The sequence below is a fragment of the Symphodus melops genome (genome assembly GCF_947650265.1).
Source record: "Symphodus melops genome assembly, chromosome: 17".
Taxonomy (NCBI): domain Eukaryota; kingdom Metazoa; phylum Chordata; class Actinopteri; order Labriformes; family Labridae; genus Symphodus; species Symphodus melops.
In genome coordinates, this window is record NC_136707.1 from 7,698,900 (window position 1) to 7,712,149 (window position 13,250).

Genomic DNA, 13,250 nt, shown 5'->3' on the forward strand with positions numbered 1-13,250 from the left:
GCCAATGTGGCTTTTAGAGAAACCAGAAGGGCAGTGTGTGAGTGTGTGTGCGTGGGTGTGTGTGTGTGTGTGTGGGTGTGCCCCAGAGAAGGGGAGGTTGTTTTGGCATGTGTAAAGGGCCGAGCGTTGATGCGGAATGGCAGCAAAGACAGGCGGCATGCTACTCTCCTGTGCTCGGCTCAGAGCAGGGAGACACAGCAGGCCCTCCGATAGAGCACATTTTCTGGGAGTGTCTGTCTGCTGGAATGCACTCTTCTTCTGCTTGTGGCCAGATTCCACCGCTCACCCAGGCAGTGTTCTTGCGGCAATTTGATTCTCATCAATACCAGCCTTCTAACATGACGAGCAATTCGAAGATTGGCAGGCTTTGAGCATGAAGATGGCCTTTGAGGTAAATCAATTCCAGTCCGGAGCACTTTGGGAAAACATTAGTCATGGTGCAGCCAAGTATACATCCATGCAGCTGAGCAGTAATGCATCCAATCAAGAGCTGATGTTACTTTCAATAATGTGCTTGGTGCACTCTTTCCCCACCTCCCCCATAATGTCACCCCAAACAGATAAACACGTCTGGACAGGGATTGATTCTCAGTGGACGTCCATTAGACAAATTATCTACTTGCCTCAAGTCCTGCTTTGGTTAAAGAAAATACATAAACATTACTATGCACTTAGCGAACACTGTAAACCCCGAGTAGGTGATCTGTTTAACACGTTCACTACCTACTCTTAAATCTACCTATGAACAGCAGCTTTTTAGTCATGCATAATCAACAGATGATCATCATCTTTAACTCTTTGAAACTTAAAAAAGGCTCACCAGAATAAGCTTATTTGGCTCACTGTGTGGCTCCCGTGCGAATAAGTGATCTTAGCAGAGTCAATATGGGTAAAATTGACGAGATTACAACCCTGGCTGTTGAGATTAGGATCCTGACTGGAAACGAATCGAGCTGGCTCCACTAATCATACCTGACTTGGATTAGACACAGACACGCTGCTGCCCCAAGCAGTAAAGAGCACAAAAAGGCTTTGTTATAATGAAGTATATAGTTCAGGACAGTAACACAGAGATCATGTATCGTTGAGTATCTGTAAGGTAAACCCCGCTCCTGTCATTTCGTGATAAAAGGTTTTAGGCGTTAGCGGACGTTATTCTTCAAAAACTGAGGTGCCAGCCAGGCCCAAACCAAGCTGGTCTAGCGGAAGCAGTGCTCGGCGCTGGTTTTACGCTAAAAATCGATAGTCTCGCCTCCAGCCATTGCCTTTATGAAACAGACACATTCAGGTTTTCTTAAATTGGGCACACAGTTTTCAAATACGCTGAAATATCACAACTGGTCCGTGTCCCAGAGCGAGCGCCTTCCAGACGTTGAGCTAGCCATTAGCTCGCCTTGCTAGCGAAATACCTGTCCTGTTGGGGTGTTCAATTCATTCACAAAAAAAATGGGAAGGGTGTCATTTTCTAACAGAGCAGACATGAGAGCATTTAGGCTACAATGAAAGGAGGTGTATTAGGACTATTTGGCAAAGAAAGATACGAGGGGAGATCGTTTTGTATTGTTCTTACCTTGTCCAGACAATTCACTTTTTCCGTGGGGTAAACGACTAGATTACATCTGCCACACAACGGATTCATGTTGGAGGAATGCTCTCTAGCTAGTTAGCACGGAAACCGCCGATGATTCTGTTTGTAGCTGTGTGCTGTTGGTTACACACTTATTTTATATAAAAAAAACAACTAGCTACAGTGAGCGATTATGATCAGTATAAGAGACCAACACTAATCTAGTTGTAAGAAGCAAAATCCAGGAGGTTGTTGTTGTCGTTGTAGGCGCACAGCTGGCTGTCAGTCCACTAACCAGACACGGAAAGCGCGTGTCCGCTTCTCCCCCCCCCTCTCCCTCAGCAGCGCGTGCTCGAGCAGAAAGGGAAGGAGCAGTGTGGGAGGTTCAATATCTGGGAAGTTTTGTTTTTTTTAATCTTTTTTTTTTCAGATAAAATATATCTATTCATGGAACACATTTAACAGAACAGCCATTACTTGTGTCTTGCTTGAAAATGAAGTTATTGTCGTCACTGTAAATAAATTGATTTCGATCTGTGAGCAACATGTGCAAAACATCTGTCATCTTACCATCTGTGCTTGCATAGCAAACTCATGCGATCATTTTGATAGTTGCAGGTTTGTTAGGGGGTTGACCAATTCAGTGATCACATTTTTACACATCTGCCACGTTCACTGCATGCCCTACTTGACTTCAGGATAATACATTTGGTTAGGAGGACACCTGCTGACCAAAGAGTAGTACTTTATCCTCTTGTATACATTTTTTCTTTTGAGATTTTCTCCTGATCTTGGCATATTATTCTGTCCCCTTTTTTCTGTACAGCATTAATATTGGACCAAAAGCATAAGCTGCAGCATTTAAACAGTGAACATGTTGTTTTAAAAGAAAAAGTGGAGACTTGAAATAATCAAAATCACCAGTTTAGGGTTGTAAACCTTGGGGGAGTTTACTCTTTACACTTTATTGCAGTCAAATCCGAATACGATTTAATGAGACAGAAATGTAAATTTCTATTGAAATCATTCTTTATTGAGCAAGTTTCCTTATCTACCTAAAGTCCTGCAGCAAATGTATCTTTTAGCAATACAGTCTTAAACAGTGGGGAGAAAAAACATGAACAGAATGTAAAGTTGAATTGTAATGTGAATGTAGCTTTTTTTTTAAATGAAATAAAAAATGCTAATATCAGCTTTTTATTTTATTTCCATCAATATGTTCAACATGGCCCAGCTTCAACAATGCAGTCTTTTTCATGACCTTCTCCTTCTACTTCTGTGTAACCAGGTTGCGGCTTTTGAAACTTCAAAGAAGGCCAGTAGTTCTTGCGTCTCTAAAAAAGCACAAAAAGATTAGGTTTGATGTTAGAAATGTAAAAGTACTTCTTGCTACTTTCAGTGCAGATGTTAATGATGATATTTATAGCTCACCTGAATTAGGTAAAGTGGTGATGCAGCAGTAGAACGATAGTTGATGTAAAGAGCCAAAAGTATCAGAGCCAAAAGTAACACCAGTGCAGCTGCTAAGCCAGCTATCAGTCCTGTGTTTTCAAACACGTGGCTCTTGGATGAGGAATCTGTCCTTACATCTGTAATAGAGATAAAGACCCATAGTTGTAACTATTCATAAAGCGCAGCCAAGATGTTTTTCTCAAATATCAACTCACCATTTCCTGTCTTGAATAAATGACGTTTGGTCTCATCTGGCAGGAGGAAGGGAGCAGTTATGTTCTGCTTGTTTCGTGGCGGAATGTGTTGAAATTGTAATAAACTAATGTGGTTAAATTATGCATACATTGTGTGCCAACAAATGAGCCTCACCATCACTTATACAGCCCTTTTGGAGGGGAGTCATAGGGGTCCCATCCGTGATTTCTGGTATGATCGATGAACCCGCGGAGCTGTCCGCCCTGGAATAATCTTCACAGGTTGCATTTTTGCTCTGCCCATGCGCAAGTAATAAACCATGAGTCTCAAAAACAGCAAATCAGCAGGTTTTAATTCAATCTCAAAGCCCAGCTGCTATACCTCTTCTGAACAGTCATAGTCCAACCATTCTTGTTTGTGTCTGTCCATGCCATCTGAACACCTGCAACTCAAAATATGAATCTTTATAAATGTTGAAATCACACTATTTTAACATCTAGGCTCGGCTAATTTCACACTCACCTCTGGAGTACATTGCACCAGCTGCAGCCAGAGGTTTGGTTTGATGAGAGGCAGAGTTCACAGCTGTCATGTTGCAGGCAGGCTGGATAGACAGAAAGAAAGAGAGAAAGACAGTTAGTTTTATTGTTTGAGTGTAGTGAAACATGTCCTTGAATAAATTTCCAATGATAATGATTAATAGAAATCACTTACTAGGCAGTGCAGTGAACTCAACAGCAGAGTAGTTTGTGATCTTTGTTGTATCAACATCAACCCGATGGTATTCATAAATCGTCCGTCTCTTGCCTTCTGTGTAAGGGACCACTGGGTTAAATACCTGGATGTTTTCATTGGACACTTATATACTTTAAACAAATCCACAGACAGACATTAGCATTATTTCTGACCTGGTGATTGCAGAGAAGGTGTTGTGACCATGAAAGCATCAGACAAACCCGCCTTCACAGGATGCTCGGCTGAACTGATGACATTTAACGACAGAGGTATCTGAACAACGGGAGAAAAGAAGAACGCTATCAGGAAGACAGCAGGGTTTAAAATGGATTGTATGAGCAGAGAGCAGGGCTGTTTCTCACATCTCGATAGCTGAACGTGATGGCTCCTGTCTTGTAAAGAGCGGCCTGAAACGTAAAGGCTCCTTCTGACTCTTTTCCTGGGAGTCTGACCCTTTCCCACTGGACTACAAACACCTCACCTACAGACAAAGGAAGCCAAACAGCAGTTAGACAAGTCAGACATGTAATCTGAGAAACAAGGCCATGCTTAAACGTTGTTGAGCAACTTACCATTGTCCAGGTATTGCACTGTGGAGTCTTTGGAGTAGCTGGGGTCAAAATTGCCCATTAGAGGGGCGATGTACTGTGTTGCAGTCATCATACGGTGAGTAATGTCCCCTGTGAAGATGAACCCTGATGGTAAAAAAAACAAACAAACAAGCATGAAAGATATTAGTGTGACCTGTTACCTTGCAAAAATCACTCCTCTTCTCTAAACACATGTAGTTAAGGTCATTTGAACATCTGTTAAAAAGAGGAAATGTACCTCCTGTTGCTATGGTAATCTGCCTCAGGTAATGTCCGTAAAAAGGAAAAGCAAACGACAGGGCGACCCTCTGCAAAGAGAGGACATAGGAATAGATAGTGACAGAAGGGGATATTTTAAAATGGAAAATCCATAATTAACAGATGAACGCTTCTTCTTCTGATGTAATGTTTTGAATGTATATAATCTAAGAATCCTAATAAACTCTTTGTATTACACTGACATTAAAAATAAGCTGTGAAATGTGTATTAGTCTTGGAAAATAAATGTTTGAATTATTTTTAAGGTTTCCATTGGTACAATGTCAACACAACGATTGCTCTTCTAGTTACCGCATCACCTGTATATGGAGACTTTAAAGCTATAAATAATGAACATTTCATAACAACTCAGTTTTTTTTAGACAGTTTACATTCAATGTATTTACATTTGCCATCCTTTGTCTGGTAGAGGTAGAGTCTAACAGGGGACCAATCACTTCATCTACATACCTTTACAATCAATGATAATTGCAATACAATAGTTATTTACATACAGTAGCACCTTCTCATATCAATGTATGAGAATTTTTTCATTGGTACCTTGGACTTCACTTTGTCATAATGAGGGGGCACCCGGATTTGAACCGGGGACCTCTTGATCTGCAGTCAAATGCTCTACCACTGAGCTATACCCCCTGACATGTTCACTTTTGAGAGAAGGACTTTTTGACACCTGCAGTCTCTGTCCTAGCTTTGCTGTGTCAGTCTTTTTACGCCAGTAATATACAGTCTGATGTAGCTCTTCTGCAACCCTCTACTTACAACACAGGCACTACTTTGCCTTGTAAGGAGCCTAAATGAAAACAGACCCTGTCTAAATTGAAACCGCACCGGATTATGTCAAGTGTGGTTAAAAATTCAATAAAACATACAAATTAACACTGTCTCTTTATTTACAAAAGCTCAGGGCTCCCATACTTTTATAATAGTGATGTTGCTGTTGCCTCACCAACTGTGTAACCTGGGTTGGAAGTTTTTGTGATGCCAAATCCCACAGTTTCCACTTTGATAATCCTTGGTTTCTCAGGGTTCTGGTGTTTTCCTGTTCTGTGCTTGTTTCATGACGTCTCTCCATGTTAAAGTAAACTGTGTGAATTGTCCAGATGTTAACCAGTACAGGTTAAGACTTTCGGTGCTGGACTGCAGCTGGCAAGTTTAACGAGAATGCTAAAAACAACAAGTTCACAGTGCATACATAGCCACAAACACAGACTTGGACAGGGGACAATTTGGTCTCCATTCAAATATTTTCCTAATGTGTTATTAGAACCCCTGTGAATATCCTGTGTCTGTATTTATTCTTGTGTAAATGACACAATGGATGTAAATATGTCTTACTGATTGTCACATATAACACAGTGTATCACTTATGTACTCACTATAGTTTCTTAACATTGACGTACAATAACACTGTAAAAACTGAGGATTCTCTCTTTATTTTAATACAAACTGTATATCAGTGAGTTTGAATTGGATCAACACATGAACATTTGGAAACCAACCGTGCTTCAATCGCAGGCCCTGTATATAACCATATGAATGAAGTATATCTAAATGTTTTCTTAAGAGTGAAGCACCTATAGATGAAGTCAGGTTTTACTTTAATCAAGCTTGTTATTCAATGCAGAAACATCTTAGAAGTTTTATTTTTGATTTGTTCACAAAGCTTGTTGTTGAGCATGGCACATACAGCATGACAATGGAATTTAAACTGAAACTCTAGTTAATAAAGTAAAAAGTGCAGTTTCGTGTGTGAGACTCACCGCAGCCTGTTTGTATGAATTAGACAGAATGCCATGGACTCTAACTTGACCATGTCGGACGTCACCCATGTCCACCCATAGTTCCTTTGTGCGCTGGTCCTGTGGGCCGTAGCTGCGCCATGTGTAGTACTTTCCAGAATCCTCCTTCCAGACAGAAAAACACAGAAAATTAGAGGTTGTAATGGTGTGACTGTGTTCAGTGTGTCACACTGACATCAATAGTTCCCTCTGTCTGTGGTTAAGTAACATAAAGTCTTAATGTGTTCCCTGAAAAGTAGGGAACGTGCAGTGTTTAACTTATAACAACTATAATAAATAGAATCATAGTAAATGCCACACGCCATGACTGTAATGACAACCACCATGGTGCAACCCTCACCACGACACGCGTCAAGTTGTTTTGCAGGGTATTGATGGTGAATTCTCCACCCAGGACCGCCCGGCTTCTCCTAGTCTGGCCTGAAGATGACCTCTGAGGTCTGTAAGGAAGACTGTCTTCTCTGGTCAACTCTCCTCGCTGCTGTGAGATCACATTGTCTGTCCAAAATAACAAATGTCAGGTTAGCATGTTTTGAGGTAATGAGATGAGCATTAAAGTATTCCTTTTATGTCAACTGATGCATTATACCAACAATGTTTATTTCCCCAGCAGCGTCAGCAGTACCACACCCTATCAGATTTTTTTGGAAGAGAACAATGTTTGCAGATGCAACACAGCTTTCTGTCAATATGCCAAAAAAGGGAAACATCATTTGCTTCAGAAAAAGAAAGTACTGACCTTGTCAGTTATAAAGCCTATGTTGAAAGGAGGCAAAACCACTACTATTATACTACTATTATAATGTGGTGTTGCTGGGAAGGACCTGTCAAACTCAGCAAACACTGCTAACCAGATTGAGTAAGCAAACTGGAGTAGGTAGATTTTGTTTGAAACCTTTGGGTGTTTCAATCAAACGCTTGTCTTTGTCTTAAACCACAACCTTGAAGCTATATTTCCTAGTTTTTGTTTGGAGTTTATTTGAACACCACACTGTGATTTCCTTCTCACTATGGTAAATGCATATGATAGTACATCATATTCTGTCGCTCAACAGCTCTCCACTCCGAATAAAGACAAAAGCCCAAAATATTATCTTTTAAAAAGTAAACGTAAGTATTTGTTAGTAGAAAACATACCGGGTGTGTGAGATAATCATGACAAATAAAACACAACTTGGACGACTTGTCTATATATTCTTTTGGATTGCGCTTGTATTACGAACATTACGGGACACGAAAGTGACGTCATGCCCTTGGCAGTATATATACTCCAGACGGTTCCGTGCGCCTGGTCGGAGTGCTTCACCTAACCCTAAATGTGGGCGACCTCCTGTCATGAACGTTTGCTGTTTTCGTCTCTTTAGCTTTCAGTGAACGACAGGAGTTGTATCAAGTGGCGCTGGGGATATTTAAAAAAAGCCAAGATAACCACTCCGCATGTTCAGTTACCAGTACAGAAACACCGTGATTGTCGCCGTGGTCAGCCTTGGGTTGCCGCGAAGAGTTCGTCTCTGCTGCTCCAGTGTTTTCATATTGGGAGCTTCTAGTCTGTTTAACACAGGCTACGACAACTGAACAGAGTAAACTGAGCAGGGTAATTCAGCCAGGTCTTTTTTTTACCCGGTTTGAAAGCCCACGCTCAAACACCTTTTTAGCCTGAAGTTTAACCCTAGTCTATCCTCAATGCTGTCTCCCTAAATCATGCTAAAGCTAGCCAGACTTTACAGTTAAAGGCTAACTAGCCCCCTTCATTTGTTGGGGAAATACTGAACAACGCACATTAGTCTGTGTAGTCATTTGAGACATTTAAAAGTTTGCAGGGTCACAGTAACTTCTGGTCGTGCTTTTACTTTGAGACTCGCTCTTCTTCAGTTTGCCCGTTTTCTTTTATTCCTCCATTTAACATGGATAAAAAAAAGACTGCTCAGCTTACTTAACAGGCTACATGAGTGTCATGTTCCTTTACTCAGCTAAAACCCCAGGCTTTAGTTCTAGTCCTTCACACCTGATTCAAATAAATTGTAATGACAACCTAACTCCCTTTGTGCATTAATATTGCGGGTTAAGCTTGAAACTTAACCCTGCCAAGTAACTTTTGGGGTTTTAAGTAATGAGCTTGGGAAATGGCAGGGATGCAAAATTCTGCCTGGGAAGATTTTCATGCTTGAATTGCATACTTAGCTTTCCAAACTGAGTGTACATGACTAGGCTAAGTGTTGTTGGTGGCATGGTGTTTTTGTGACAAACTGTAGTTTTAGGTTTAAATAGCCTATCCTGTGAGTTGGGTGCACAAGGAGCAGCTCGCTAAGATGTGAAAACATGACCGTACCCCTCAGCCAATTGCACAATAAAAAACCTATGATTAAAACCCCATGTGTCCTCTGTTTTTCTAAAAAATAACATGTAACAGCATGCTTTTTTGACTTGTCATCTAAGTTAGAATGTCAAAAGAAATGCTTTCAATTCAGCTTCTTTTTTTTTTTTTACACACTTTTTATCATTAAGCCAACACATTATTATTGGCATGCAAAATAGTAAAACATAAACTGGATCATACTCAAGAAATCATGGTTATGAAAATGGGCATATTTAGCTTGTAAACAAATTTGCACGGGTACCAGCCAGTGCAGCTTTTCTTCTACGGGGAAAATGTTTGTTGACAGACACTGGGTTGATGTCTGCATTTTGTCCTGAGTGTGGTTGGGCATGTATTGTGCCATACCCCTGGAGTTTAGATTGTGTGGGACATTTTGCTGCAAGGCCTGCTTTAACAGTCATACTGACGCCATCAAAACTAAAATGCATCAATAAATGAGTTCCTGAAGTGACAACCCAAATGTCCTGACCTCATAAGGAGCATATTGTGTTTGTTCATTTCTTTACACGCTTTGATTCAATTAGGCAGTGCGTCAAAGCCTGCGTTGCAGCTCATAAATTAAACCTCGATGTGCGATTACTAAGTGCTGGACCCACCCTGTCATGGCATCTATGAGGTAAGAGGAGGAATAGTGTGGTTCTTAGTTGTTTTAGTCTGCAGTGCAGCAGATAAAAATATTCAGATTTATAAAACTAGGAGGGGTGCAGACACTTGAGATAAAGTGGCTTATGATATTATGATATCTGCTCAAATCATTTGTCGTACAGCCAGTAACATTAACCATAACAATTAGATAGGAGTCTCATTGTCTCAACCTTTAAGTCAAAACTAACAAAAACTTATTTCCACTGATCAATTTTCCACTAGATTGCAAATGTGCTCCTACTGGGAATTTACAGTGCTTCCCAAATATTAAATTAAATAGTAACTAAGTTTTCAGTTTCAGAACTCTATATTTAAAACTTACAACAGACTGCAGACTAGCAAGTTAAAGCACCCCCACTTTCCTTATTAATATTGAACGTCACAATTAAAAGAACTGTCTGATAAAGCATACATTTGCCCATATTGTATTTTAGTACTTTGTACACAACATAATCTTCATTTAAAGACTTTTAATCGGTGGTTTAATATTTACATGAAAAGTTTTCATAGGAGATCTCTACTAAAATTACAGTTAACTGTTGGGCTGATTGAATGGTCCATGCAATTTCCTTTGATATAATGCTTTTTTATTACTAGATGATAAAATTCCACCCAGTGAATGAGAATACCTTTTGAATCAATATGTGGACCTTGACTTTTTCTCTTGTTTGCTGTCTGTGTTGGTTCTTCAAGTGGAAGATAATACCTAAGGAGCACACCTTAGTGGGCCGGTTTAGAAACGGAGAGTCATAAAATAATTTAAATGTTGGTTGGTTAAAGCAGTCCTTGGTTAAGAACATGGTTAAGTTTTTTGCAGTCGACATTTGTTGCAGGTGAGACTTTTAAAGTCAATGAAACAGGGGCCAGTTTTTTATTTAAATATAGGCAGTGAAAGGGCAGATGTTTTGGACAGAAAACTGACCTCTGCCCACTCTTTTAGGAGCTACCAAACCACAACGTTTAGTGTCCTTTTTCTGTGAGCGGTCAGCTCCGAGCAGTCTGAGAGAACACACCCTTCCGGAGCAGTGGCTGGAGGAGCTGGCATGCACTCCCCAACATCACCCACAATCAACATGTACAGTTCATTTTAAGGCTGAAGAGCGGATGTGTGCAGATGATCTTTAGCTCCATTACAGTGAATATACTTCATCCATAATGAAATCTGGATGTGCAATCGTAATTGATCTTACATAATGTCCTTCATAAAAGACTGAAGAAGCTGTTTGTGGTGAAAAACTTTGGATGTATTTTTCCCCAGTAAAGTAGCAGCTGAGACACTAAAAAAACAAGTAGTATTAATTTGTGGAGAGGAGCCACCTTTTATAAAGAAAAGCAAAAATTTAATCTAGAAGATAACAACAAAATGTGCAAACATTCCTATGAGGGGAGAACAAGTTAGAAATGACAAAATAAATTCCATATTTGGTGAACTCTGATTGCCTCTCATTTCTTCTGCATTGTTGAAACCAATTCTCTTGATTGGAGTTTAAAAAAATGTTATTCTAAGCTCTTGAGTCTGATAAAAGAATTGACAAAGGCTGGAAATACTGTTCCAAAATGACACCATGATTCAGATAAGCGTTTGCTCTGCTGTTGGCAGATGATTGTTTTTGTTCATGCCATTTTCGTTTTACTAAAACACAAGTTTTAGTTTCACAAAATTAGAGTCATCCTGGGATTAACGTACAATAACAGCCATCTATGAGTCAATCTTACTATCTATTTCACTCTGTTTCCCATTCTTCCAGTCTATGCAGTCTGAATCCGCTTTACAAAAAAGTAAAGCAAACTTCTCAGCAGGACCAAAGACAGGAGGCCAAACACAGAGGTCATCGCAGGGCAAACAATTCATTTTCAGCTTGAGGCTCTGTGTTTTTACAGTCTGGGTCTGATGGCGTAGACGGCTTTCCCAGGACCAAAACCATTTCTTAAAGCAGAGAGGTAAATAATATTGAGTGACACGGAATATAAGAGCAAATTAGGCCCAGCAATGGATGGTATGCTAGATCAATGGCAACAATTAACCCCTTTATTATGGAAGCTAAAAAAATTTGCAGAGCAGATATTTGTGATGCTGTTTCATCTGCAGCAGCCTGGTGCAGAAGTACAGCAGGACTGAACATTTTTTTCTTTTTTATTTGCAATACAGCAAACAGTTTATACTGGAGGTGTTTGTACAAAGTGACTATCGTCAAATTCCTCAGAGCGAGGACTAAATGAAAAAAACAATGTCCAAGACACACCTCCTGCAAAATCCTCTACATCCCACCATAAGCCCTTTTTTTAATAATATGGAGAAAGTGAAGAATCTAAAATGTCTTACCCAGACAAACCTTAGATTAGTGTGCCAGAGTCTAGCATGGAGGCAAGAGGAAAAACAAAGTCTAATTTTAAAAGCGAGACATGGCTGTTTGTGGGTTTGTTGTTTAGACCCAGTCGCATGCTTGTGGAAGAGGGTATTTTAATTGTGGATTTTATTATAAACTAGGTCACCCACTTTTGTCGCTCCATAAAAAGTCTTGCTAAAGTTTTGTGGTTGAGTGCGCGTTAAAATATCAACAGTAGCATGCAGCAACGAAAAGACAAAGATATTTATGTGTTATATTCTCTTTTACTCTTTACATTTTAAATTGAGTGTTTATTGTTATTGCATGGCCTTGTGGAACAGTCTTTACATTTCATCTGTATGAGCATGTGACAAATAAAAATCTTGAATCTTGAATTTAAAGTAAATGGACGGATGGCGGTGCAAACTGTGTGTCTGCAAAGCTACTGTACATCGCACCCACATAAAGCTGAAAAGTTGAAGCATCTGTATCTTTAAAGAGCAGACGGGATGCAGTGACAACAGTTGGAAACATTAAAGAAGTGATGGAGGGAAAATAAACACAGCTCACCTGTTTGCTGTTGATCTAAAACTCTTGCCAGCTCAGTTTGGGAGGCCCACAGGAGCAGCATCACCAAATTTAAACACATGTTGGGCGTCAGAAAGAAAAAAAAAATAAACACAAATAACTCTTCTCTTCTTCTTTCTTCTCTTTGCAAAGCAGCGTTCTCTTAAGTCTAAACTCCACCCGTCACTTTCTTCCTTCACTGTGATTCTTGCCCCACCACACTGTTTCTAAGTACACCCTTTCTCTCCTCCTCAGCTTGTTGCCATGGTGATTACAAAGACACAAAGATCAGAGGGAGAGGCACTGCAGCAGGCAGACCATGAAGTTCAGGACAATGAGTTATATCTTTGTGTATTCTTACATCATACTTCTCCAAAGGGAATTTAAAGTACCAAACTTACTGCTCATCCCCGGCCCCATCACTGAGTGATAAAATATGACCATGTAGACGTGTGTATATGGCGCCTCCCTCTGCCCAAAGCATCCATGAGGACAGTAAATAATCAGACATTTGAGATTAAACCTGCATCATGATGCTAACAATGCCAGACCCCAAATAGTACAAGTTATGATTTATTACAAATTCCATGTCAAGTCCATTTATCACTCTTCAAAACATGTTGTCTCTATTCTAACATCAACCACAAACATTGTGCAGGAAAGTTTCTTTGTTGGCCTACAGTTTTAATTCCCAAAGACTTGTTTTTTTATGGA

The 13,250-nt window shown here is 40.0% G+C and overlaps 2 protein-coding genes across 3 annotated transcripts in view; both read right to left on the bottom strand.

Annotated features, from left to right (window-relative positions):
• Positions 1–1,930, bottom strand: part of lasp1 (LIM and SH3 protein 1) — a 30,109-nt gene extending 28,179 nt beyond the window's left edge. The window contains exon 1 of one of the 2 annotated variants that reach the window (XM_079366209.1): positions 1,571–1,930. In XM_079366209.1, the coding sequence (XP_079222335.1) occupies positions 1,571–1,639 (69 nt within the window). In that variant the 5' untranslated portion in view covers positions 1,640–1,930. The remainder of the gene's footprint in view (positions 1–1,570) is intronic. The other variant, XM_079366208.1, reaches the window with a different exon arrangement.
• Positions 1,931–2,491: 561 nt separating this feature from the next.
• Positions 2,492–12,916, bottom strand: LOC306838866 (plexin domain-containing protein 1-like). The gene is made up of 14 exons (XM_079367263.1): positions 12,531–12,916; positions 6,961–7,118; positions 6,582–6,725; positions 4,778–4,847; positions 4,522–4,644; positions 4,312–4,430; positions 4,123–4,222; positions 3,929–4,024; positions 3,737–3,818; positions 3,596–3,656; positions 3,389–3,509; positions 3,235–3,270; positions 2,999–3,156; positions 2,492–2,901 (listed from the first exon to the last, which is right to left on the bottom strand). Exons 1-14 carry the CDS (start codon positions 12,616–12,618, stop codon positions 2,788–2,790), a joined length of 1,470 nt encoding a protein of 489 aa, XP_079223389.1. The 5' UTR covers positions 12,619–12,916; the 3' UTR covers positions 2,492–2,787.
• Positions 12,917–13,250: the final 334 nt, after the last annotated feature.

What these genes read in the sequence shown, in the direction of transcription:
- LOC306838866 (XM_079367263.1), bottom strand. Translation starts at nt 12,618, where the DNA reads ATGTGTTTAAATTTGGTGATGCTGCTCCTGTGGGCCTCCCAAACTGAG. An exon ending in ACAGCAAACAGGTGAGCTGT is followed by an intron (nt 7,119 to 12,530) that starts GTTTATTTTCCC and finishes TATTTTGGACAG; the next exon opens with ACAATGTGATCTCACAGCAG. An exon ending in ACCTTCTCTGCAATCACCAG is followed by an intron (nt 4,025 to 4,122) that starts GTCAGAAATAAT and finishes TCCCTTACACAG; the next exon opens with AAGGCAAGAGACGGACGATT.